The following is a 26,436-nucleotide window of genomic DNA, read 5'->3' on the forward strand; positions in this document are numbered from 1 at the left end:
AGCACCGCTCCTGGGCCTGCTTCTTTCCCCACACCTCTAACCAAAGATTGAAGCCAGGTGCAAGGGCAGACATGGCGGGGGGGCTCGCAGCAGAGGGGGAAGGGGCTATGACACACTGTCAGCAAAGCAGTGTCAGAGAAGAGCCTCCCGCTCTCTAGATGTGAGGCAGAGGCAGAGAGGCAGGGAGCCCTTGTCCCATGGAGGAGCAGCTACTACTCACCCCTGCCCAGGGCTGCCAGGTGAAAAACAGGAGCCACAGGCTGGCAAGGCTCCACCTGTCAGGAGTGCTGCAAACCCCCTCACGCTAAGAACAGCAATTCCAAACAGAAACACACAAGAGCCCTGCGACAGACTGAAGCACACCTGAGTGCTCCCAGGTGCACCCCGAGGGAACATACATGTGAGCTCTGACTGGGGGCGCAGTCGTACACACCAGCACACCGCACAGTACCAAGAAATGGACTACTGCACTGGAACAGACCCCAAAACACTGCATGCCAGGTGAAGAAAGCTAGACCCAGAGCAAGCTGCCACAGCCTCACTGACAGGGGGTGGCAGGTTCCCGACCCATACCCGGTTTGTGGCCGAGCTGTACCAGTGCGATGTGCTTATGTATTTATTATTGTAATACAGACTTGTGAAAGTCAAAAAACAAAACAACACATGATGCAGGACAACAGAACTCTGCTCTGATGAAACCCAGGTTAGTATGTGTGGTCCAACCCTCAGGATGCCTCAGTTACTCAACACATACACACAGGAACTACACACAACAGAATAAATGGGAGCACGTGCACCAGAACCAAACAGGATTCTTTTTTTTTTTTTTTTTTTTTTTCCAAACAGGATTCTAAGCCAGAGCAGACCTGCAGCTCTGGGAGGCCACACACTCGAGCTCCAAGGAAGTGCATCTTCTTTATGGGGACTGACCGCCCACACCCAGGGGCACCACACGCTCCCTGTGGCCATGGCTGCTTCACTATGACGTGTGCCACTTCTTGGGGTGGTGGCAAAGGACAGGAGAGTTGACTCAGCGAACCCTGGGAGACACACTTTATAGACAGGCTGGTCCCCAAATCCAGGCATCAAGAGACTGCTTGCAAGTACCTGGCACTGGTGGTACAGAAAGAGGCCTCTCTGGAGGGATGAGGTCCCAGCTGCTATGGGAACTGGGCATTCTCCCAGGAGTGAATGGTAATGTGAGTGAACACTGTCCTTCCAGACAATGGTGTCCTCCTGCTGCCATGTGCCCCTAAATGCCCGTGGTGACAGCTGATCTACCCTGGAGAGGGAAAGTCCAAGCTGGGGTGCCCTGGAGCCGCGGGTCCTAGTCGCTCCTCATATAGGGCCAGGGACTTAGGCAGGGCCCAGTGTGCAGGGACCTGGCCCACCTGTGCAAAGTCTGGGTGAGTATGCTTGGTGTGATGGCTTCAGCTATCAGAACGAGGCAGCAGCATGGCCCCCTCTCAGGTGTATTTGGAGCTGGGTTTACACTTCAGTGATGTTAGTACTTTTTACCAAGATTTGTAAATATCTTGTTAGTCTATAGGAGTGAGTGATTTTTAAATTTGTAATATATCAGTATTTGTTCATGTAAGAATTTCATAAAGTGTTTTTTCAAATCAGGTATTTCTTGAGTGACTTTGACTGCACTTTCAATGGCCAGTTGCCATGCATTATTAAACTCTCATTTTTTCTTCAGAATCTTCCAGTAGACGTCTAGAGTTTAGCTAGAAGTCTTGGCTACGATACAAACAGTGATGGAAAACACATGAGCAGTAACAAGTTTTAATCTCGCCCCTTAGTACTACCATGGGCTAATCTGTGGAAGCAGTGTATTCTGGTGTCGGCCAGGGCGCAGCCACAGCAAGCTCCGGAGCAGTGTGTTCCTCCGTTCATGTGACCCCTTCTCACCTCTCCTTCCCCAGCACCTGGGAGCAGTGACACTACAAAGACGCAGTACGTGCTGGGAGCTTCTGCGCAAGAGGACTGACCCTCTTCTTACAAGGTAGGTTTTCAAGCCTTTTTTTCATGTACAGGGAACAATTATTTTACAGTTGCTACTAAGGGGACATTAATGTTATTAACATAAATGCTTGCAAATTATATGATTGAGTTTATCTGCATAATCCCTTAAAAATCAGTACTTAAATACATAACTTAGAATTTTATATGGGGTGGATTTATTTTCATGTAACTGACTTTTACAGTTAAATGAAAACCTGTTATTATGTTTCACCATAAATGTAAATATGACTGATTTTAAAAATCGCCTAAACATCTTGTACATACAATGTTCTTTTAGGAGAGTAACATGATCTTAAAATAATTAATGATGATGAAGTTCAGGGCTATCACAGATACATGGAGTCAGACAGTTAATACTTCTTTCAAAATGTATGAATTATTCAAATATCAGTTTCATGTACACATTTGAAGTCTCCTATTTTTCTTGATAAATGTCTTCCTTATTCTTATGCAATAAGATGGCCTTGGACAGTTAATGGGGAGTTCATCTAATTCCAAGAAAGAATAGTTATCTGCAATCCTTCAACTAGCGCCATATCCAATAGGAAAGATCAGAAACTTCTTTTCACAGAACTCCTTTGCCAGAATTTAAAATAAAGATTTCCTCTTTCCTCTCCCAAAGTAAATTCTTAAATTAAGTCTTACATGATGAGAAATTAAACCGTGTACTTGATACTCTACTCGCTCACTTGACGCAGAGCATTCCGTCTGGTCAGCGTGCTCAGAGGTGTGGCAGCCACAGCTCAAGTCACAGAGAAACCCCAGGGCTCTGTCTCTCTCTAAGAATCAAGTGTTGTCATTTTTTTTCAATCCCACCAAGAATCACTGAGTTGTTTAAAAAGAAACTGCAAAGAAATCACACAAGCCCACACACATGTGAAAGTACCTTCATGTTTTTAATTCGTTTTTGGTATTTCGCAACACAGTGTAGTGGAAGAAAGTCTTTGTTTCCACCAGCTACTCCACTAAAAAAAGAATATTTGGGTACCTGATCTGAAGCCTGATTAACTTTACAAGGTCAGATTAACTTTACACACACAAGTCTCAAGGCACCGTAGGAGATGGTAGAGAACAAAAGGGTAGGAGTTTTTGTTAAGATGTACTGAAAAACTGAGGAGGATCAAAAACTGGATTAAGAGGAAAGGCAGCCAACAGTTTTTTATCAGACGCAATTGATACTTCTGGGGTAAAGATAATTATGTCTTTAAGGATACTGTGGTCTTTAAAGGTGTCCGTTTCCTTCCAGAAGGTCCTGTAAGTGTCCCCGTGCATGTCTGGATGCTGCACCTCCTTGCTTGCTCACACATAGGGCTCAGCCTTGACTGACCCAGCCCCAGCCCGATGCCCTCTGGTAGCACACCTTTGGTCACATTTACATCCTGAAAACTACTCCTGGCACTCTCGAACTGATAGGGATGGGTCAGCCAAGGGGAAAAGCTGCAGACCTTTAAGCACGGGATTTAAAAACACAGTAACTTATTTTCCTAATAATAGCGTCTGAGAGGAAATACCATTTCACTTAGACAAATTTTCCATTCTAAGTTTGTGGAACATTTAAGTGGAAAATAGGAGTTTATGCAAATTCAGAAAGCTACTTCTTAGCTCCATTTCCAGTCCTGACAACCCAGCCAAACCGCGTGCCTGTCCTCTCTGAAGGGAGTCTGGTTACTGTCTGGAAGTCACTGTGGGATTGGGCCTGCCTGGGGGAGCCACGGGGGGCCAGAGGGGGAGGGCAATGCAGAGTGAGGAGGCTGGCCTTGGCCCCTCTGCTGTAAAAGTGGGAGCAATGTCTCAGAGGCCCTTCCTGGCTCCAATGAGCCAGGGCTTATTAAGAACAGCAGTAGCACTGAAATACTATTCCAGATAGTATTCTGATTAAAAGAAACTTGAAACCAAAGTCCAAAGCTTTCCATGAGTAATAAACTCTGGTAAAACTGGTATAAACTGGGGAAACACTGAGTCTTCCTGAGAACAAAACACAAAGTTTAAAAAATAGCCTAATTTAACTACTGCCCAATCTAATCAAATAAGAACTTAAGCCTAAATATAATAAACTCAAAAATTAAAAAATAAGACAACCAGAAGTCACATTATTTTAAATAATATTCCATATTCTTTCTGAAATAATAGGGAAAAACACTGCTATACAGCATTCCCTCCTGGACATCCCAATATTTTTCCACAGATATAAATTGGTCAAGTAGAATAGGGCAAAGTTTGGGGCCTACCCTCACTTGTACTTTATCACCTCAGATGAATGGTGTAAATGGTGAATTCCTCATGGAATCAAGGCTCACCTGACTTCTCTTAAGGAGCCAGGATGTAAAAGAGTGCTAAGGTCATATTAATCTTATATGGCTAACAGAAGTCAGCAGTAGCACAGAGAGAAGGCACTTCTGGTCTCAATATAAAGGATTTCCCATCAAGCACAGATGGACAACAGTGGAACAGATGCCCCTCGAGGAGCACTCCCTGGAGTTATGCAAGTAGAGAGAGGACACGCTAACTGACCCAGCATGCTCCAGGGAGGCTCCAGCACCTGAAGGGAGTTTCAACTAGGCCTCCACAGGTCCCCTCCCTCAACAAGGATGCAGGAACAAGGGTGCTGCTCCACCGGCCAGCAACCACAGACCTGCCACCGCATGCTCTAGCAGCCAGTGTCCCCACCTGCTCCGGGGCAGGGACCTCCTGACCCCATGGGTGGGCTGGTCTGCAGCCCTGAAGCCTGGCTTGCCCCTCCCCTTCACCTGTGTGTGGCCGCCTCACACTGCTGCTGTCCCTCTTGACTAGACACACCAGACCTAGCCTCCACCTGGCTCCTAGGCACTGCTTGGTTTGGGCAGGGGGAGTCAGGCCAGTCCCCAACCCCATGGCCAGGCCAGGGAAAGCCCAGAAGTGTTCCTGGCTTCCTACTTTTTGGAGCTCTGACATGTTTCTCTTATTAAGTATATTTGTTAAGGTTCTATGGTTTTCTTAGGTCTATCATTTCAGGTAGAATTCATGTTACATAGATTTCTCTGGTCTAGACTGGGAACCTACAAGCCCGTGTATCTACTCTTCTCTAAGAAAGTACTAAAACTCAACCCAGCAATTTAAAAATAACTCTTGATTAAACTCCTCATCTCCCATGGACCAGGGTAATTGGTGGTAGGACTCAGGAAACCATGTCCCCCAAGGATTCCCCAGGTGGGCACTGCTGAGTCTTGATTGTACACAATGTCTGATGCTACAGAAGTTGTGGGAAAAGGCAAAAATATATGGAGGACTAGAGCAAATTCTGTCAGCAGGCTGTTATTTAAACTATCTAAAAACCAACATAATTTTAAAAATATGCCCCTAAAAAGAGGAAAAATAATCCTTCACTCTCTTAGTGTGTGTTTTATAGATGGTTTTATATCCATTGGTCTCTAACAGTAAACTGAGGGTATGAGGAGTAAACAGACCTCTCGTGAAGAATTCTGCTCTAAAGTCTGGGGACCACACACCTGGAGATACCTCCAAAGTGCCGGCCACAGGGCACACAGTCAGCACGGCCTACTTGGAGTTCAGCTCTCTTTACTAACTTAAGCATTTGTTAGTTTTTCCATGAATGCTCCTGACATTCCAGCATTGGCTTTTACAACAAGCCCATGCTTGGCTGAGAGTAACAGATCAGGAGCTGTGATTTTATTTTTTGAGGAGGGAAAGAAGAGAAGGAAGAAGAGGAGGGAGGGGCTTTTACCTCACAGATTCTGCACCTTAACACTGTGGCTGGTACACAGCAGGGCCCTGACAGATGCCCACTGGGACACTGCAACAACCTAAAGCAAGAGCAGAGCCAGGGGCAGCTGTGGACATAGAAGACAGAGCTGCAGAGCAACGTTAAAGAATAAGATGGTACCAGGGACAAGCTTTGGGGTGGCTAAGGACCCATCCAGGGCTGAAGGAGCTGGGGAATGGGGATTCTGGAAGGTCAAAGTGAAGCTGGGAACCAGGAATCACACAGAAGCCTAAGGTCAAGAAACACAGTGGATCAAAGTTGGGTATGCAGTAAGCAGAAATAATAGTGGAAATGGAGCCCAGCTGACCTTCCCAGGTGCCCATGTCAGGGTTCCTGGGGGACCGGACACACAGTGGGAACCTGTCCATCCCTGGGCCAGCTGACAGACACTGCCAGCACAGGCTTTCTGCACCGCTTAGTCTGACCACACAGCCACGCCCACACCTGCTCCCCCAGCCCAAGCAGTACACGCACCCCTTCTTGTGCAGACTGGCTGGAGAAGGAGAGAGGACAGAGTGTGTGGGCGAGGCCACTGCATTTTAGGATGCAAGAGTGTGCTCCCACATAGTCGGCAGGAGAAAACGCAGACAACAGGCTGGGAGTGTGAGCTCTACCTCGGGTTCTAATTCTTTTGGTTATTTGGCCTTGGGGGTAGGGGGCACTGAAGCTCTAGAAGCCTCCTGTGCCTCCCTGTTAACGTGGGGGCGTGTCTGGAATCACGTGCATTGATGCTTCCATAAGGCAGGGAAGTAGGAGGAGGCCAGGGCTGGTTCTGAAGTGAATTATTAAAAGTGTTGGCCATTCTCAGGAATGTCCTGTCCTTAGTGTAATCAAGTGTGGGTTAGCACAGAGAAATCTCACGTATCTGGCTGGTGACATCCAGCTACCCTGTGGAAAAAGTGTTCACATTGCCATTTTGATTTCTAAAAGTTAAATAACGTTAATTGTCAGGTTAATAACTAATGATAGAATTTTTCATCTTCTCCTAGTGATTAAAAGGCATATCACATACAGATGAACACTTTAATTCATTTCTAATGCCTAAGTCCAGAAAGAGCAAGGCCATGGAGAGAGGTTAAAGCTGATTTCTGGGTTCTGGGAAACTGAAAGCAGCTGGTGTGATTCAAGGATTTGGAGAACCAGGTCTTCCTGAGACTGGACCAGCTTGGACTGAGTCTGGAAGTCCTGGGTAGCTAAGGCGCGGTGGTGTTCAGGCACAGCAGGCCAGCTGCACTGCTGGGGACCTAGCTAAGGGGCATCTTGGGAGGGTGTGCACGCCCTCTGGCCAGGGCACGGCCCTACCAATGGGCATCTGTATGCCGCCAATGACATGCCCCAAAGAGAAGACCAGCATAAGTCTGTTTTAGATGATTTCATAATGCTTTTAATTTTCAAAAATTACAAAGACTATGCTTCACAAATGATAGTTACAAAACCATAATATGTAAACACACCTATGTGAAAATCTGCCATGAGATGAAAACAGATCTATGCTCAGAAGGTTCTGAATCATTTGTTCCAGTTTTGTGTGGGCTTTAAAAATACAACTGAAAACAACCCCGCCCCTCAAAAAACCAAACAAATAGAACTCAGTAGGAAGATGGGTAAGAAAAGAGTAAGAAAGGCTGGCCCTCAGATGCTCTGGATCAGGTATTAGACAATGTTCAGATTAGAAGGAGGAAATCCAAGTACACTGTGGAAAAAGTGACCAAGTCTGAGAGTGAGGCTGGCAGTGGGGAGAGAGGGGTCATTATAGATGACTTCCAGATGTGAGGCCAAGGGGACATGTGGGTTTTACTTAAAAAGGGACATAGATATTAAGGTAATGCAAAGATATGGGGAGTAGGGAGTCAAGTATGATCATCTGTTTCTGTTGTTAAAAGCACTCATTAATTTCCTAGGTATTAGAGTAGTACTTATCAGCCATTATAAGTTAGGGGGGAAAAAAAAGAAAGACGACTCATGTCATTCGTTTTACTACCCAGGATTGTCAATTAGCTATATCTGTGACAAGTTTTTGTTTGAGTGTGAGTATACTTTACATGTGGATTGTTTTATATTTGCCTTTTTGTAATTTCAAAATTACAATGCTCCATATTTTTTTAAAGATTTTATTTATTTATTTGAGAGACGGACAGAAAATGTATGCACACAAGCAGCAGGGAGGTGCAGAGGGAGAAGCAGACGTTCTGCTGAGCAGGAAGCCTGATGTGGGGCTCGATCTCAGGACCCCGGGATGACGACCTGAGCCAAAGGCACATGCTTCACCGAATGAGTCATCCAGGCACCCCAATATTCTTAAGCTTCTGTGTAAATATTCTATGGGTTCAAAAGTATTCCGTGGGATACATATACCTTATTTTACTATTTTGCTTTAATCATTAGTATTATCTTTAACTTTTTGCTTTACATATAATTCTGTGATGGACATCTTTATGCACATTAGAATTATTTCCCTAGACTAGATTACAAAAAGAATTAATGGATGAAAAATAAAGATATTTTTAAAACTTCCAATGCATACTTGCAAACTGCTTTCTAAGAACTTTTTATAAATTTACTCTCATCCTAGCAACAGGTCAGAATGCCATTTTGTTGCGCCCTTACCAGCTCTGAGAAATGCTCAGATGCAAAAACGGATTCTGTTTAAACTTTAACTTAATCTCAGTGTCTCCTCAGTCGTAGGCTGGGCCCTGACACGAGACGATATGAAGGAGTGCGTGTTCCTCGTGCTCCTGGTGTTGTGCTCTGCCAAGCCATCATCTCGTCCTTCATACATGATGCTGAAGAACATGATGTTGAAGGACACGGAAGATGAAATGGATGGCGACCCTGATGATGACAACTCTCTTTTTCCAACAAGAGAGCCAATTAACCCCTTCTTCCCCTTTGATCTGTTCCCAACATGTCCATTTGGATGCCAGTGCTACTCAAGAGTTGTACACTGCTCTGATCTAGGTAAGAACATTTCGCAACTTGTTCTGGAGAAAATACCATTGACAAAATTAAAAGGACAGGAGGAATCCTCACTGAAATTTCAAAAATCAGCTAATTGTAAAGCAATTTTTCATTTAAGTTTTTTGAAAATACAACAAACCCAAAGTACATCCAAACTTATCTTAAAAATCCAGAACACCAAGGGAAGCAGTGGGAATTTCATATACAGAACATCATTCCCTTCTCAAATTTGAATCAAAATGGTTCAATTTCCCTCAGAGAGAATGGACATCACTGGTTTCATTTCAGGATGTCAGCAGGTTGACAGTGTGCTTCCTACTAATATCCTACAAATAGCCTGTCTAGAACAATAAACAGGTTATAGAGTTTGTGAAATCTCTAATCTAGACATTTTAAAGTCAATGTTCTTTGTTTTGAATGATTTAGACTTAGAACTGTCTTGAAGTGATTGAACTAAATCACTTTCTAAAGTCTTAAAAATGCAGAATTCTCTGAGTACTTTATTTTTTAAAATATTTCTAGTGAAAATGCTCTCTTCATGAGAAAGATAGAGGGGTACCCTGATACCCCACTCAGGAAGAGGTGTGATGGGGAATGCACACCAGGGGTCACTGTACCTGGCCATTTCCAGAAGAGGGGAATGCTCAGACCTGCCCCACTGTGGGAAACCAAGGTGTGGCACACATCTGTCATTTTGAGCCTGGAGGCCCATGACGGCCACTTCTAGGGTACATGTGAGCAGCTGGTGCCTCTGACAGCTTTAGACTTACTTCCCACTGCCACGGCATTTGTGGCAATGTCAAAGCTTGTTACAATCCACTGTGGAGACTTCAATAAGGTACATGTTTGAGGGACAACTGAGAGAAGGGAGCAAAAAGCATTAATTAAAAAAGAAGCTTATGATAAGCTAGTATCACTGGGAATGTCTTGATATCTTATGAGGAAGAGATGACAAGCTGCAAGTAAGGTCCAAGAATGGCTTGAGTAGAAGCACATCAGAATGGGAAGAGCAGTAGAGAGGAGAAATGCAAGAGCCAGAACAGATGGGGCAAAGATAGGCCAGGGTTAAGAAACAGCAGAATGTGCCATTGTTTCTGAGCTGCATCACAGGCAGGAAAAACTCACCATAAGTATGTAGAGTTAGTGCAAGTGAAAGCACTTTGTAAGGCAAAAGTCAGGATGAAAACGTATATATCCACTTTAACGCAGCTGCATGCAAACTAGACAGGCTCTGGGGAAGAGTGACCAGGGAGACACTCATCTCTGGCACAGACCATCCTCGTGTGGTAGCCTCCACACCTGCTCCCACTTGTAGACCTGGGTGGAAACACTGTGCAGCTCTGTTCTAGGATGTGACTGTCACCACAGAACTGAGAAAAAACCCAACTACTACCTCAGCCATCTGGCTGGAAACTGTGTGTTCCTTGCACAGTCTCTTAGATATTTAGCTTTGAAAAAAATCTACCTGACAAAATTTACCTATGAATTATCTGTAAGAGTCTGATACAGCACTGTGGGCGGTACATACCTCACCTCTCTCAGGTGAGGACAACCATGAATAGGGTCTGGAGCCCTATCACTCTTTCTCCCTCAGTAAATGAATCTCTTTTCAGAGCTTCCAATTTTATCAAGGGTGGGGTGAGCAAGGTCTGTACAAGTCTAAGTTATCCAGTGCTCGCTTTCTGCAGAGCTGCCAGCTTCCTCTAAGACCTTCTACTTCATTTCCTAAGACCAATATCATCTCCTAACAAAACAACTACCTTGGTAACCTGCCAAGTCCCCCCGCCTTTTTATCTATGGTTAAACTTAGTAAAAGCAAAAGAGTGAGTCATCACTGTAAACTATGGAGGGAAAAGTACTCAGGGCTTCAGAGTCAAGTGCTGACATTCCCAGTATTTTGATACTAAACCCTTCCCCAGGGCTTTTAAATATACTCCTGCTCTTTAAAGGAGCAAGGATGGCTCCCCCGAAAGCATACTAACATCTGAAACTCCCTGTAAAATGCATAAAAAAAGATGAATTGATGAGTGAATGGTAAGTGTAGTAAAATGTTGATGGTAGAAAGAATGTGGGGTTTTCACTGTAAAATTCTTTCAACTCTTCTGAATGCTTGAACATCTCTACAATAAATGTTGGGGGAAAAAAGAAGGCCCCATGTTTGTCAAGCCTAACTACTGTAATGGCCTGTCTGACAACAAGCAGGGTGGGAATGCTTGGCCATCTAGGGAAAGCCTGAAAAGTAAGGAAGAAATGCACCATGTACCGCTCTTGGTAATTTCCTACTCTGTTACTGAATTCAAGACAGGAAAAAACAATGAAGTCTTTAGTAATGTAACTAACATGACTGAGCACCTACCCAGAGAGCACAATGCAACTGTACCCTAACCTGAGCTGAAAGAAAGAAAGCCACTATTGAACCTGCAAGGAGGAGTGCTAACTGACAGGGGGGTGCCCAGGGAGCTTCCAGCCAAAGCAATGAGGGGGAGGGTTTCAGCAAAGGTCTATTGCACATCCAGACATCAACAGGGAGTTAAGGAGGAGTAAGTTTTTGTAAATCAAATAACTGAGTAGAGGAGTTCATTATTAAAGGAAATATGCAGTAACATTCTCAAGAATGTACATGAGAATAATTAATTTTCTAAGCACAACTTCCTACATGTTGAGGCTTCTTAAAATGATCAAAACCCACAGGTTCCAGTTCAGCCCTACTACAGCCAGAGAAGCAGCAGAGAATGTTCCTGCTCCTCAGCCCAAGTGCATCAGCAGATGCTGCCTGTTAGTGGCGGTCACCTGCCTGCCGTTGCATTAGCACACCTTAATTTACCTCCTTATCTGTCACCTTGTGCAAAGGAGCAGTGACAGCTAGACCCAGCTAGACACCTTGCAAAAATACATAAGTTACCTGGAAAGGTCTTCAAGCCTTTCCAAAGAGTAATGTGTTTGTTGTTTCGTAATGCTAACCATGGATTTTAACAAACATGTATTTCTATTATATTAGAAAACTCCTCCTCAGCATATAATGTGTGAATAACATGTTTGTTTATTTCTCAGGTTTGTCCTCCGTCCCAAGCAACATTCCATTTGATACTCAAATGATTGATCTTCAAAACAATAAAATTAAGGAAATCAAAGAAAATGATTTTAAAGGACTCACTTCACTTTACGTAAGAATATATGTTCATATTTAAGTGAAAATCTCTATCACTGCTAAAAGGATTACTCATATTTTGTGTAAACAAGTCTTACTTTTCTGTGTGTGAATAATGACAAAATCCCTGATATTAAGTAGTGTTCTAGTTCATGAGAAATTAGAATTAATTCAATTTAATTCAAGTGATGTTAATTAAAACAAAAGCCAAGTGAAAGGCAAGGAGCTAAGAATTTAAGTAAATGGTCCTAAAATGGGCTTGTGATCTACTTAGGTAATCAGTCACTATACACTAAAATGATTAAGATGATGATTATTTCTAAGAACTCACTAGCATACAGTATAAGAAAATCTATTGACTTATCTGAAGACAGCATAAATCTGACAGTAGGAAATGTATTGTATCTAATTAATAATCTTGTATGGCTTTTTTCCCTCGGACTTTAAAAATGAAAAATAATTTTCCCTTATAATTATTAATATTTTAATTTTCCAAGATTTAAAGGATTCTTGGTTTTCTATGTAACACTTAAAGCCTCCAGATTCTAGCAAGTAAAATTTCTAATTTATTTTGGACCTGGGTTTGGGAAGAGCCTGATTCCACACATCACAGCCATGGGAGGGTGTATCCATTCTTCCCCTCCCCACGGTGGGAGGGTGGAGGTTGCCCTTTGAGGCCATGTTTGCACATTCTCGTGCTGTGCTGGAGGGCGGAAATATAAGGCCTGTCATGTCCAGGGCAGCTATAGCACTGAGAGGAGAAGGCGGAGACGCCATATCAGCCACCCATGTAGGCCTATTCTCCTCCTGTCCTCTTCAGGGCCGCCCTGCCTTCCCATCACCTTTGGGTCAGCACATGGACCCTGAGGACCCGCCCCAGCAGGCAGGGAAAGGGAACTATTCAGTCCTACAGTGCAAACAGTTCCTGTCAGCTGCACAAGGACAAGGAATGTGCTCTACCCTGCCGGCAGAGCCATGCTTTCCTGTGCTGCCAGGACTGGGCTCCCAAGGGCCATGACTGCTCCTTCCCCTTCAAATATAGTGTGCACACAGCTTAGATCTGGTAGGGCTCCCTATGTAATAAAGTTTTCGTATTAAAAAAAGAACGTTTGGAAGAGCATGTATTTATCTTATAACTGAGGTGCCACTTAAATATTAGGACAATCCCACCAAGAACCTATCCAGTTCATCCCACCAACTTCAGATCACAGACGTTTCTGGAGAATGGCAAGGCCATTATTAATTCTCAAAAGAATACAGCCTATGAATGCTTCTTCAACTTTAAATTGAGCTACACAACTGCAAGAATAAATTAATGTTGTACTCAAGTTGTTTTTTTTTTTGTTGTTGTTGTTGTTTTTTAAAGATTTTTATTTATTCATGAGAGACACAGAGAAAGGCAGAGACACAGGCAGAGGGAGAGGCAGGCTCTGTGCAGGGAGCCCTGCAGGACTCGATCCCCAGACTCTGGGGTCACACCCCAAGCCAAGAGCAGATGCTCAACCACTGAGCCACCCAAGTGCCCCCAATGCTGTATTCAATACTAATATCATAAAGAGTTTAAAATTTCATTTGTCATATAATTTTATTACATTTTTTGGAGTATCTCAGGGACTTGGCCCACTTGTGCTCCCATTATTCACTGAGAAAGGAGACTGAAAGGTGTCAGGAGCTGTGTTAGCCCTTAGTTTCCATCTGGTCAGTTTATGTGGCACTGTGTGGGAGGGGTAGTAGCTTCTGGAGTCAGGCCGGCCCGGCTCAAACCATAACCCCATCAGAAGTAGGCACCAGGACAGTGCCTTGCCTTGCTCAGCCTGGCCTTCCCCTACTGTGAAACAGCTGTAACAAAGCTATGGGATTCAGAGCAGCTCTTCAGGGGAATGAGTGCACCTGAGACGGCTCTGGAAGCACTGCTGGGGGCTCTGTGACTGCCACTTCTGGAACTTCCATGTGAAGGCCAACACTGCAAGTCTGCTGTGACTGGAGATACTCTGCTAAGCCAGGGTGCAGGGGTAGCCCCAGGTGGCCCTCCATCTGCACTCACTCCATTCTGCATTCCTCACACTTCCTTTTAGGCCCCTCTGGCAACTGCACATCCCACGGGGAGGATACAAACAACTGCCATGCACACAGCTGAATCTTACTGAGGTACACACTCCCTTTGGCAGCCCTGGCAGGGGTGGCCTAAACAAGTGCCCACCGTGGCAGAACAGCAGGATACAGGGCCCAACAGGACAAAGGTCCCTCCCTTCCCTCCATGGTAAAGGAGAGAGAGCACTTCTGCCAACTTAGTATCATAGGCTTGAGTAAGGACTCAGCAAGTTCTAACTCCACTCTTCCCCAGACATCAGCACAGCCAAAGGGGAAGAGCACACACTTAAATGGACACGTTCCTGATTCCAGTTCTGCAGCCAACCTTGCTCCAGGTGAAACCTGCAACGGACAGTTCGCCTGAGAGGAGGGGCAGAGAGGGGTCCATAGGGCTCCTGGCTGGCTCAGTCTGTGGACTGTCCAACTCTTGATCTTGGCTCAGGTCTAGATATTGAGGTCATGAGCACAAGCCCCGCATCAGGCTCCCCACTTCATGTAGAGCCTACTTGAAAAAAAAAAAAAAAAAAAGTTGGGCAGCCCTGGTGGCCGAGCAATTTAGCGCCATCTTCGGCCCAAGATGTGATCCTGGAGACCCAGGATCGAGTCCCATGTTGGGCTCCCTGCATGGAGCCTGCTTCTCCCTCTGCCTGTGCCTTTGCCTCTCTCTCTCTCTGTGTCTCTCATGAATGAATAAATAAAATCTTTAAAAAAAAAAAGCCTACAGTAAAGAGAATAATGAAGGGAGTTTAGCTCCCAAAGCATGTGTATTTCTTCTGTGGAAGAAGCATCCCGTGAGTAACACTATAAGGGCATATATCAAGTCTGGAAACATGGGGAAGGTTGGGATAGGATGGCATTGGTGACAAAATTCATCAACGGAACAATTCTAGAGCTGCTCTTTAAAGGAAGCAGAGGGATGAAAGGTCCCTAGGAATGAAGCCACCAGCTATGGCTCTTGGGACACATGGTGTAGCCCCTGTCGCCCAGCGCACCCAGGCACTGAGCTCAGGCGCCGTCCACACGTCTCATGGGTTTGACTCTGGACGCTGCAGAGCTGGGCTGCTGTCTGGGAGTGGAGCTGCTCCGAGGCTGCTCTTATGGGGCCCTTGAAGGGGTTGAGGCATTTCTCAGGAGCTCTGCTGCCTCCCCAGTGTCTGAGATATGCCTGCATGCCAAGGGCACGTTGTAGCAGTTTACTCCTATAGGCCTCCACTCTGGGAAAAATACTTCGCATTAGCAAACATAAAAGAGGTTAAGGTTTTAAAAGGTGATAAAAATCATACAAAAACATATTTGGTGTGGCTGAATAGATATTTATTTGCAAGTATGTGTGCTGAGTGGGGGGTGGGATAGAAGAGGAGCAAAGGGAGAGAGAATCCTCAAGCAGGCAGACCCAAGTGGGACTCAATCCCAGGACCCTGAGATCAGGACCTGAGCTGAAAACCAAGAGTCCGAGGCCTAGCCAACTGAGCCACCCAGGAACCCCCTCAAGAGATATTTAGAAACAATACCATCAATCACTTCTATGAAGGGAAATGGGGCACCAGAGAGGGAGGGCCTGACTGCATGAACACATCACCTACTGAAAGATAAATCAAAGGCCCGGAACCACTCTGTTCCAACTCAGTAGTAAATATCTGTTTTTGGTTAGATTGGACTGGGGAATTATTTACATAGTTAATAAAGTATGTGAATGATGTAATTTGCAGGGGTTTCCACAAGTGGCTAATCACTGCAGAATATTGGTAAATCATGTCCACTTCATAATATGGTGTCACTCTTTATGCTTTATCTAGGCTTTGATTCTGAACAACAATAAGCTAACAAAGATTCACCCAAAAGCCTTTCTAACCACAAAGAAGTTGAGGAGGCTCTATCTGTCCCACAATCAACTAAGCGAAATACCATTTAATCTTCCTAAGTCACTAGCAGAACTCAGAATTCATGATAACAAAGTTAAGAAAATACAAAAGGAGACATTCAAAGGAATGAATACTTTACATGTTCTAGGTAAGTTTATGCAATTGGATGAGACATTCTGGAATTATATGCAATATGCAAAGATAGAGATCTTCATTACCAACAATTTGTTTAAGACTCGTAATTTCCAAAATTAACTTTTTAAATCTAAAAATCTTTATTTAGCTAAGCCATTTATAAATCAAAGTATCAAACAGCACTTATAGCCCTTAAAAAAATATGACATTTGTAACACACTCTCTCAAGAATCCCCTTTGAAACACCTATTGTGGTTTCAGTTTTCTGACTTCTTCCTAACTGGCAAAATCTGTTATTTGACTTTAATTTAAAGGTAGTATTTTAAACAAAAATAATAGTTATGCTTACACCAAAAAAGGTAGTATTTTTAATGTATTATATAAACTACTCTAATACAATGTACAAAATTAATTCAGAGATTATTTGCAGTGTATATCTAATTTACAATACCTGCTTTAAGACTGCTGAGCTTAGGATTTCCTGTGACATTGTAAACTCCACCATATTTTACTTCTAATGCCCACTATCTAATCATGCCACCTCCCTCTCAAAGATTCATTTAAAATTCTAGATCGATATTCTCATTCACTTCCTCACTTAGGTCAGGCAAATGCCTGGCATTTACCAAATAGTTTCACTTACTGACATCTCCTCAAACTTATATTTGTTAATCAAATAATTTCTAATTGAGTAATAATTTTAAAAGCTTAGGTGACAAATGTATACTGGAAAACAAATGTTTTAAGTTATGAGGGATTATCTTTTTTCTAATGTAATATTAATATAACAAAATATCATGCTCATGGTCAGAACAAAGTTGATAACAAGTCACTGACTTAGTAATTCAAAGCAAAAATCTTTTATATTGTATATAAGAAATCTACTCTAGTATTAATCTACTGTAACATAAGCATATGTATTACAAAGCCGTCTTTTACTGACAGCAACAGAAAGGGGAACAGATAGACACAGAAATTAACACCCGGAGTGAAAAAGGTGCAGGATAAAACTCGAACTTCTCAATGTTCTTGGGATGTCTGTGCCTGCACTAGGTCTCCTCCAAACACAATGGCTGCATGCTAACTTATGTCATTTGTCTCCACAGAAATGAGCGCAAACCCTCTGGATAATAATGGGATTGAACCAGGGGCATTTGAAGGAGTGACAGTGTTCCATATCAGAATTGCAGAAGCAAAACTCACCTCAATTCCTAAAGGTTTGTATTTATTTAAGATAAGGTATTTTAAAACATTGTCACCTTTAAATGACCATGAAATGTATTACTGTAAACTGTATACACTGTCAAAACCACAAGTCAGTCAGAATCCTTTATATCAGTGTGTGTGGTCAGGGTACTGTGACATTTCCTGTTTTTTCACAAACATAAAGAGCCCTACATAGTGCCTTTTTCCCCCTCCAGTGAGAACAGAATCTTTTTGTCTCCCCAATGAGAATAAACATTAAGAAGTATGAACTTTTTATTGCTTCTCCCTCCTAACATTTGCTCATTTATACCCGTCATTCTGTGAAGTATCTGCTAAAGGTGCACATTCTCTAGAGAAGGTGGTCAGGGAAGATGCAAGGGGCCAGAGGACCTTCCCCAGCCATGCAGCAGTGGTTGGGGAAGGGGCCTGGAGGGTAGACCAGGGCAGACACTGGATTTGGGGGTTGGGGGGAGTGTGTGCACCCTGTATCCCGTTTATCCACTCAGGTGCTGTGCATATTAATGGGCCAATGCACAGAAAGGTCTGTACCATTAATTCACAAGCACCCAGTGAATGCCCCAGCCTGACACGATGGAGACTTGCTCTTTATGACAGAACCTAAAGCCTAGTGCTTCAAAATAAAATGCTCCTTAAATTTGCTACTGGATCAGTTTTCTAATGTTTTACTGAAAGCTCTCAGTGTGGCAATAAGCTGGAGAGGTTCTCCTTTCTTGGGAACCCTACTCAGAATCTGTTCCTCTTCTCTGACAGGGGTGCTTTCTCTCTGCTATGATGATGACCTGAGTCAGAAATAATCCCTGTGGTTAATAGTATAGTTTCCTTGCAAACAGCTTTGTCCTTCAGTGTCCACAGAAAAAGCAGATACTTCATCGAAATTTTTTTCTACTATTCACCTGATCCAGAAGATTAACAAACATCAACTCTTAAGTTAAAGGACTAAACAAAGCTGCTCTTAGGAATCAAGTGGTGATCTTCCACTTAGGAGGAAAATCATATAAAACAAAAGTGGAAAGACAATTTGTTTATACAGGAAAAAATCAGTTTAATTCAGAATGACACAATTAAAAAGCTGCCTTATTTAGCTTTCCATAAGATGGCGGTTTTTCAACAAGATACCCAAAATGATTTACTTCTCATCTTTACACCACCACCAACACAAATATATGCCACCTAACAGGTTTCATACATAAAATGCCTCTGACAAGCTGATAGCAGATGAAAGAGAGGGGTAGGCAAAGGGCAGGACAGGAGGGTCAGGGAGGAGAAAGACTGGCAATCATTGCCCCAGGGCTATGCCCAACAGCAGCCTCTCCTGCCCTGCAACACATCCTGAGAGCAATTCTCTTCAATTTTCAGTGTACCTTAAAAATGAAGGTTTAACTTCTCATGATGTTTTCAAGATTTTTCCAAAGGCTTAAGGAATGTATCCCATCGTTAGAAATTAATTTATTTAAAAATTTTTATTTATTTGATGGAGAGGGAAAGCACAAGCAGGGGGAAGGGCAGAGGAAGAGGGAGAAGCAGGCTCCCCATGGAGCAGGGAGCCCGAAGCAGGACTTGATCCCAGGACCCTGAGATCATGACCTGAGCCAGAGGCAAAAGCTTTAACCAAATGAGCCACCCAGGTGCCACTATCTTTGGAAATTTAAATTGGAATTAAATCTCTCAACTTATATAACTACTCTTTCAAGGTCTTTACCACATTCAAAAGCCAGTTAAGGGATCCCTGGGTGGCGCAGTGGTTTAGCACCTGCCTTTGGCCCAGGGTGCGATCCTGGAGACCCGGGATCGAATCCCATGTCGGGCTCCCGGTGCATGGAGCCTACTTCTCCCTCTGCCTGTGTCTCTGCCTCTCTCTCTCTCTCTCTCTCTGTGACTATCATAAATAAATAAAAATTAAAAAAAAAAAGCCAGTTAAGTTTTTATCATTTATTTGCTAAAATGTGAAGGCTGACTGCTGAAATCTGATCATCACTACCCCTCACGACAGGATGAAATTAGGCAGAGGTCCCGAGGGCCCTTACAAGTGAGACCTGACACATTAACACAAGTTGAGTGAAATGTGTGCCCTTCTCCTGGTTCATTTGGAAAACTCTGCTACAGAAGAGTACTGCATGGAGGAGAGAAGGCACCTATTTTTTTTTTTTTAAGATTTTATTTATTTATTCATCAAAGACAGAGAGAGAGAAAGGCAGAGACGCAGGCAGAGGGAGAAGCAGGCTCCAGGCAGGGAGCCTGGTGTGGGACTTGATCCTGAGACCGCGGATCATGCCCTGAGCCAGGGGCATGTGCTCAATCGCTGAGCCACCCAGGTGTCCCAAGAAGGCACCAGTTTGACCGCGTGGGAATAGAAATATCTGTGCAAAAGCATGAAGCACGCTAGGGTTTGCTGATGGTTACTGAGCTCTCACCCAAACTCCTACATTGCTCATTTACCCTCCAGGGGCTCCCCTTTTCTCTCGGGCTATCTACTTTCTCCACACCCTAGCGAAGGGAACAGTCCCCTCAAGTTCTACAAACCCTCTTCCGAAAAGTTTCCCTGACTGCTCAACATGAACAGATTTGGGACGCCTGGTTGGCTCAGTGGTTAAGAATCTGCCTTCTGCTCAGGGCATGATCTTGGGTCCAGGGATCAAGTCCCACATCGGGCTCCCTGCATGGAGCTTGCTTCTCCCTCTGCCTGTGTCTCTGCCTCTCTCTCTCTCTCATGAATAAATAAATAAAGTCTTTAAAAAAATTAAAAGTTAAAAAAAAACATGAACAGATTTCTCTGAGTTGCTACAACATATTCTACAATAGGCTGGAACACTCTGATACTTTTTTATTGACTTCTGTATGTGTGATGGATTTACTCAACTAGTATATAAGTAAGTTCTCTGAAACAGAACCTCCCCTCCTTTCTTTGACATATTGGAGTCAAGCATCAGAATTCAAGAAATCAGAACTCTCTCAGTTTATTTATTTATTATTTATTTATTTATTTATTTATTTATTTATTTATTTATTTATTTTACTCTCTCAGTTTAGAATTGTTTTCTTGCTCTCTAGTTTTTTTACTTTTAAAACCCAAAGTAGACTCTGGAATCAACATAAATTCAGCCAGCAAGAGTACTGATATTTATAAGGATGCTTCAATTACCTTCAACAGTCTTAACCACTAATAAAGGAAGGAAATGTTTTAATAAGAGTTGGAAAAAAGAATACTTTCCCCAGGTAGCGAACTAGAACCCATTGTTGACAAGTAACACATTATATATACATATATATAAGCCTAATAAAATAAGGTGTGATTTAATTTTCTGGTTGATCTGGGGAGGGCTGCGGTCAGAACATACAGGGCTGAGAGAAGAAGGTACCCACAGTCATCAGGTACCCCGCATGTGCCAGGTTACACTGTGGATGCTTCTCTTTATGGATCCAATATATCAAACAGAGTAAAAACCCATGTGTTCATAAAAATACCAAAAAAAAATTTCACTGGTTATCTCTGGGCATTGCACCAATTCATTACTTAAAAGAAGCAAGCATTTATGCTGCCTTTTCTGTAAAAATTGTATTACATAGTCACTAAATAATTGATGCAGGAAAATTCTTTAGATATGAGTCCTACCTGATAAATGCATTATGCATGAAAAAAATCAGAAAATCACCATTTTCACAGTCATAAAGAAACAATGATCTTATAGTACTCATCAACAAACCCTAAGATCCTCAGGTGAAAGGCTGATCTATTAAATTTAATCCCATCTCTACATCTAACCACTAGTTCATAAAATAAATGATATGTGGAAGCCATCATTAGTCCAATCCACAAATAAGTATCTCAAATCAGTATCTGAAAGAAATCAATGCAAGACAGGGAAAAAGGAAGAAGTGTATATTTAATAATAGAGGAAATTTTAAGAGATGGGGGAACCCAATGCATTCCGCAAAGTTGTATTTGGATCCCAACCTGAACAAATCAACTGTAAAACAACGTATTTGAAGTATCACCTCAAATCCCATTAGCCAAAACACTGACAAGATGGTTATGTAGACACAAGAGGACCTGATGAGTTGATGACATCTGGTGATGCCTTTACAGATGAAATGACAATATGTATGGAATTTGATTTTAAATACTCCAGCAAAAAACAAGTGAATGAAGAAAAACAAATCCATGAACAAGCCAATGACAGACAAATAACATGGTGGATGAAAGACATGTGGAAAACTGGACACTACAGTGTGGTGACTCATGACAGTAGCTTCTATTTCTGCATGTGCTTGAAATTTTTCATAATAAAACGTCGAAAAAAATGATCCCTTAAAGACTGCCTAAGTCTACAGCGTGAAACCTAACAAGTACATAAATAATCCATGGGGGCTTGGCTTTACTCAATCTAACATGTCGCTCTCTTTTCTTACTCCTAGAACTACCATCAACTTTACTGGAGCTTCACTTAGACTATAATAAAATTTCAACTGTGGAACTCGAGGATTTTAAACGCTATAAAGACCTGCAAAGGTAAAAACTCTTCTAACCCCAACTCAGAAGTGGTAGTGATACAATAGAGATACTAATGAGACCCCTGGGGGAAGCAGAGGGACCTAATCAAGTCTGTCAGTGTCACGAAGATAAAATGAACAGGGATAGCTATTCCTTACTCTGTCGTGGGGATGGTAGAGGGATAGCAAGTGAAATAAGGGAAAGAACTTTTCAGATGTCCTTCTGGTTGGTAAAGGTTAGCTACAGAGTTTAGTGATAGTGGAGGAGAAGGACAGCCATCACAGCTGGAGATAGGTTAGGAAGTGCAAGCATGAAGTACCTTTCTATGAGCACAGATGGGTCCAGCTTCTATTTCCCACACAACTGTGGTATCTTCAGCCAACTATCAACATCTGCTTAAGAGTTGATGCAATTCACACCACGTTTAGGCTGGGCCTCGGAAACAACAGAATCGCAGATATCGAAAATGGAAGTCTTGCTAATATACCACGAGTCAGAGAAATACACTTGGAGAATAACAAACTGAAGAAAATCCCGTCAGGATTACAGGAGCTCAAGTACCTGCAGGTAAGATGCTCTTGCACTTGTGGTTTGTAGATACTAATACTCTCCTTTGTTTTTGTGAGACATACGAGTATCTGAAGCACACACCAGGCAAACAGCAAGGGTAACTCACATGGATGACTCTGCAGGTTGCCCGAGAGGTGTTCTTAAGATCTGGCTTCTAAGCAGACTGTAGCTAAAATGCTCAGGTACCCTTCCATCCTCCATGTTCTCCTACTGCTGAAGCCACAGCTACTGTTGGCAACATTAGGCTAACTTCAGGTTTGGCTAACTTCAGGTTTCAGGGGTGGCAGGGGCTATGCAAAGGCATAACTGGTTAGGAGTAATCCGAGGAGGATCATCTATCCTTTCATTCTGGAAACATTTCATGAAGATCATGTGGACAAGATCCCAGGCATTTTCATTACCAGTGCGGTGCTAGATTAGAAGTATATATGATTTTTAAAACTTGAGGTCAGAATAATCAAAAGTCAATATTTGGAGTGTCATAGATTCACATTTCTTTTGTTAGGAACCTTTTTGTTTGAATCTAGCAACTCCTGACTAGGTGGGAGGGACACTAGAGTCCTTGAAGCATCTGATAAAGTTTTAGATTCTCCCAAGAACAAAAAATGAAGACAATATTTTGTACATAATTTTAGGAGTTTCACAGATCTCCCAGATTTTTATCTATGTTCCTCAAATTAAGAATCCCTACTTAATCCCATTTCACTTTAGTCCACTTTTCTCATGGGTTTTCCTTGATTTACAACATCCTCATCTTCCAAGAAGCAAAACCACATTGAAATAAAAACTGGGCCTTGAATCCCTTGCTTTTTCTAGATTTCTTCCCAATTTATCTTTAAATAAGTTTTATTCACTACAGTTCTCTGAGACAAAAGCCATCAAAATGGAAGGGATATAAGCAGATGTTCATCTCAAGGCTATGAGTTTTACTTTTTCAAATGCTGCATTTAAATATCTAACTAGTGAGCATAACCTGAGTCTTTCCTTTCTTAAGCTACCCCCAATTTGCATTCTTTATTCACAAGTTAAGAATTTACTCTGATTCCAACTTCTGGCTGCTCTTAAAATCTACCTATATTCTGGCTAGCATTGTTTTTTTTTTATTTTTTATTTATTTTTTTTTCATTGTTTTTTTTTTTAATGAATAGAATTAGAACACAGAAAAAAAGAGAACTCTAAAGAAGAACACATGAAACATGCATGAACCATACAAAGCACCTGTCACAGAATCCCCAACACTGACAGATGGCACGGGGAGGGGGCTCAGATCAATCTCACTATAATGGAAAGCACAATGTAGAGGTAACGCTAGCCAGAACTGGTACCTTAGCTTTGCCTGCAAAAGGCTTCAATTTCTCTCAGAAATCTCAGTTGCCAAAAAGACCAAAGAATTTAAGGGGCTGTTAAAGGGGATGGAGGGAAGACCCTATACTGTCCATTCTGAGCAATAATTTAAAAGACATATACATAGTTATATTTATTCATGAGACACACACACAGAGAGAGAGAGAGAGAGAGAGAGAGAGGCAGAGGCACAGGCAGAGGGAGAAGCATGCTCCATGTGGGGAGCCCAATGTAGGTCTCGATCCTGGGGCACCATGACCTTGCCCTGGGCTGAAGGCAGGCACTCAACCGCTGAGCCATCCAGGCGTCACAAGACATATACATAGTTATAAATCTCTTTTTTTCATTGGTGCAAATAAAGATTTGACTACTGATTCTGTATTACACATATGTATTCAAGTTGTTAACAGACATATTTTCTATAAAGCAACTTACAAAAAAGCAGCTTTACATTTCTTTGCCTTGATCAAAGAAAATGCTAACAATTCATATTTACAAAACCTAATCTTGGGAGCACTGAATTTCATTCTTCTGCTCATCATTAGTACTTTTAAAACACAGTATTGTAAACATGGCACTTCAGTAAGTGCACACACACACCCCGCTACATAGGTAAGAGGAGAGGAGGAGGGAGGCATGTGCTCTGGGCCACAGCAGGACAACTCTGATGTGCTACACTCCCACAGCACTTCTGTGCATCACAAAAGATATCTACATATCATAAATATTTAACAAGCATAAAAAGATATATTTTAAGAGAAATACATTCAAATCAGTGTGAAATAAATGGACAAATGAACCCATGATCAAATGTGGACTATAAAATGAAACTCTTAATTTTATATTTATTGTGTACTTTTAATCCATTCTTTTCTCCTGCCACAGATAATCTTCCTTCACTCTAATTCAATTACAAAAGTGGGAGTGAATGACTTCTGCCCAACAGTACCGAAGATGAAGAAATCTTTATACAGTGCGATAAGTTTATCCAACAATCCGGTGAGGTACTGGGAAGTGCAGCCTGCAACTTTCCGCTGTGTTGTGAGCAGAATGAGCGTTCAGCTCGGGAACTTCAGAAAGTAGTAATTAGTAATATCCATTTAATATAAAATTTAAGAAGTGTTACATTTGGAATACTTGAACTCTATTAAAAATGGTGGTATTATGCAAACAAGCAAAAACTATTCCTAAATGGTAAGTCTGACTTACTTTATGACAAAAAATTTCAACAGAATTTTGCAAAACTATTGCTACATCAGGATCAAGAGAAACAAGCATCTACTGCAGTTTCCTTTTGTATACAAATGATTTTGTATAAATCATATGCTTGAACATTCTTTTCTCAGTAACAAAAAAAATAACACATTCAGTTTTTAACACTTTGTTATCAAGTGCATTTAAAAAAGAACTGTACTGTAATTGGAATGCTTGACTTAGCAAAATTTGTGCTCTTTTATTTGCTGTTATGTTAGCAAACCAAGATTGACAAGAATGGTTACGAGAAGAGTACATTACACTCTTCTTATTCTTTCTTTAATAACTCGAGTAGTACTGTAATACTTCTTTCTGTTAATGTTGAAGTATGGTTTCATATAATCTTATTCACATTCTCCTATCTTAGAGCTTTACTGTCTTTATGTTAAACTCCTTATAATAAGGCCTTCCGTGTTTATTATCAATTTGACAGATGCTATTCATAACATCTGGTTTCAGATTATAGCACAAAGTTTTTTTAATTTAATTATTATTACCTGATTATAAAACCTCCATAAAAATACATGAGTGTTTATATAAAATCTGTAATTCACAGTCTTTATTATCTCAGTTATTATAAGCTTTCAACAATACGTTAATTGTTGGGTCATAGGGCAATGTCACCTCAAAGCTAAGTACTTTCAAGATGTCCCTTGTAAGACCTTGGCTGGAGGAGTCTAGACATTGTCCATTCTACACAAATTGTCTACTCAAGTATGATAAAGGAAACAACTCTGTAAACACAACTGATACAACTGTACAGAGTACGAAGCAAAACACAAAGAAACTAAAGGTCTATATAAAAGCTAAGAGTATCCTATGTATTTTTTATTTACATTCAACATAGGCAGAACTAGAAAATTAAAAAAAAATTAAAATATTGGCTTGAAATAAAATACTTGTGCTTTGGTTTAATTTTTCTTCTCCTATCCAGGAATAAAAACTATTTTTTCAGAAAACTATAACATATATATAACACTTTTAGCATAGTATTCATGCTTTCGCATAGGACCATTACTGAAATACTCCAAATTATGCTTGTGCTATGAAACAAAATCACCTTTATTTTTTTTAAAGATTTATTTATTTATTTATTTATGAATGAATGAATGAATGAATGATAGACATAGAGAGAGAGAGAGAGGCAGAGACACAGGCAGAGGGACAAGCAGGCTCCATGCCATGAGCCCAACGCGGAACTCGATCCCGGGACTCCAGGATCGCGCCCTGGGCCAAAGGCAGGCGCTAAACCGCTGAGCTACCCAGGGATCCCCAAAATCACCTTTATTTTAAACTACCACAAAAACTAGATTTTAAATAATTTTGAGGGTAGTAGAAAAATATTCCATATATGTAAGGTGGAGCGGAGGGTTTGACCATCCCGGTCAGGAATGAGTAAATAGGTCTATTCTTCCTGGCAAGGGTCCCCAACTTTGGCACTGTTGGCACCCATGGCTGGACTGTTCTGGGATTGGGATAGGGGGTGGACTGTCTTTTCCTTTGGTCTCTGCCCACAAAATGCCAGCAGCACCCGCGTGCCTAGCCCCACATGCAACAACCAACAATGTCT

The 26,436-nt window shown here is 42.1% G+C and overlaps 2 protein-coding genes across 4 annotated transcripts in view; one reads left to right on the plus strand and one right to left on the minus strand.

The window, feature by feature from the left end:
- CENPP (centromere protein P) overlaps positions 1-26,436 on the minus strand; it is a 218,820-nt gene that overhangs the window by 79,332 nt on the left and 113,052 nt on the right. The window lies entirely within an intron of this gene.
- On the plus strand, positions 1,754-25,762 carry ASPN (asporin). The gene is made up of 8 exons (XM_038527409.1): positions 1,754-2,008; positions 8,468-8,746; positions 11,798-11,910; positions 15,782-15,995; positions 17,089-17,199; positions 21,623-21,716; positions 22,127-22,265; positions 24,498-25,762. Exons 2-8 carry the CDS (start codon positions 8,497-8,499, stop codon positions 24,693-24,695), a joined length of 1,119 nt encoding a protein of 372 aa, XP_038383337.1. The 5' UTR covers positions 1,754-2,008; positions 8,468-8,496; the 3' UTR covers positions 24,696-25,762.

The sequence above is a fragment of the Canis lupus genome, chromosome 1 (assembly GCF_011100685.1).
Source record: "Canis lupus familiaris isolate Mischka breed German Shepherd chromosome 1, alternate assembly UU_Cfam_GSD_1.0, whole genome shotgun sequence".
In the NCBI taxonomy this organism is placed as follows: Eukaryota; Metazoa; Chordata; class Mammalia; order Carnivora; family Canidae; genus Canis; species Canis lupus.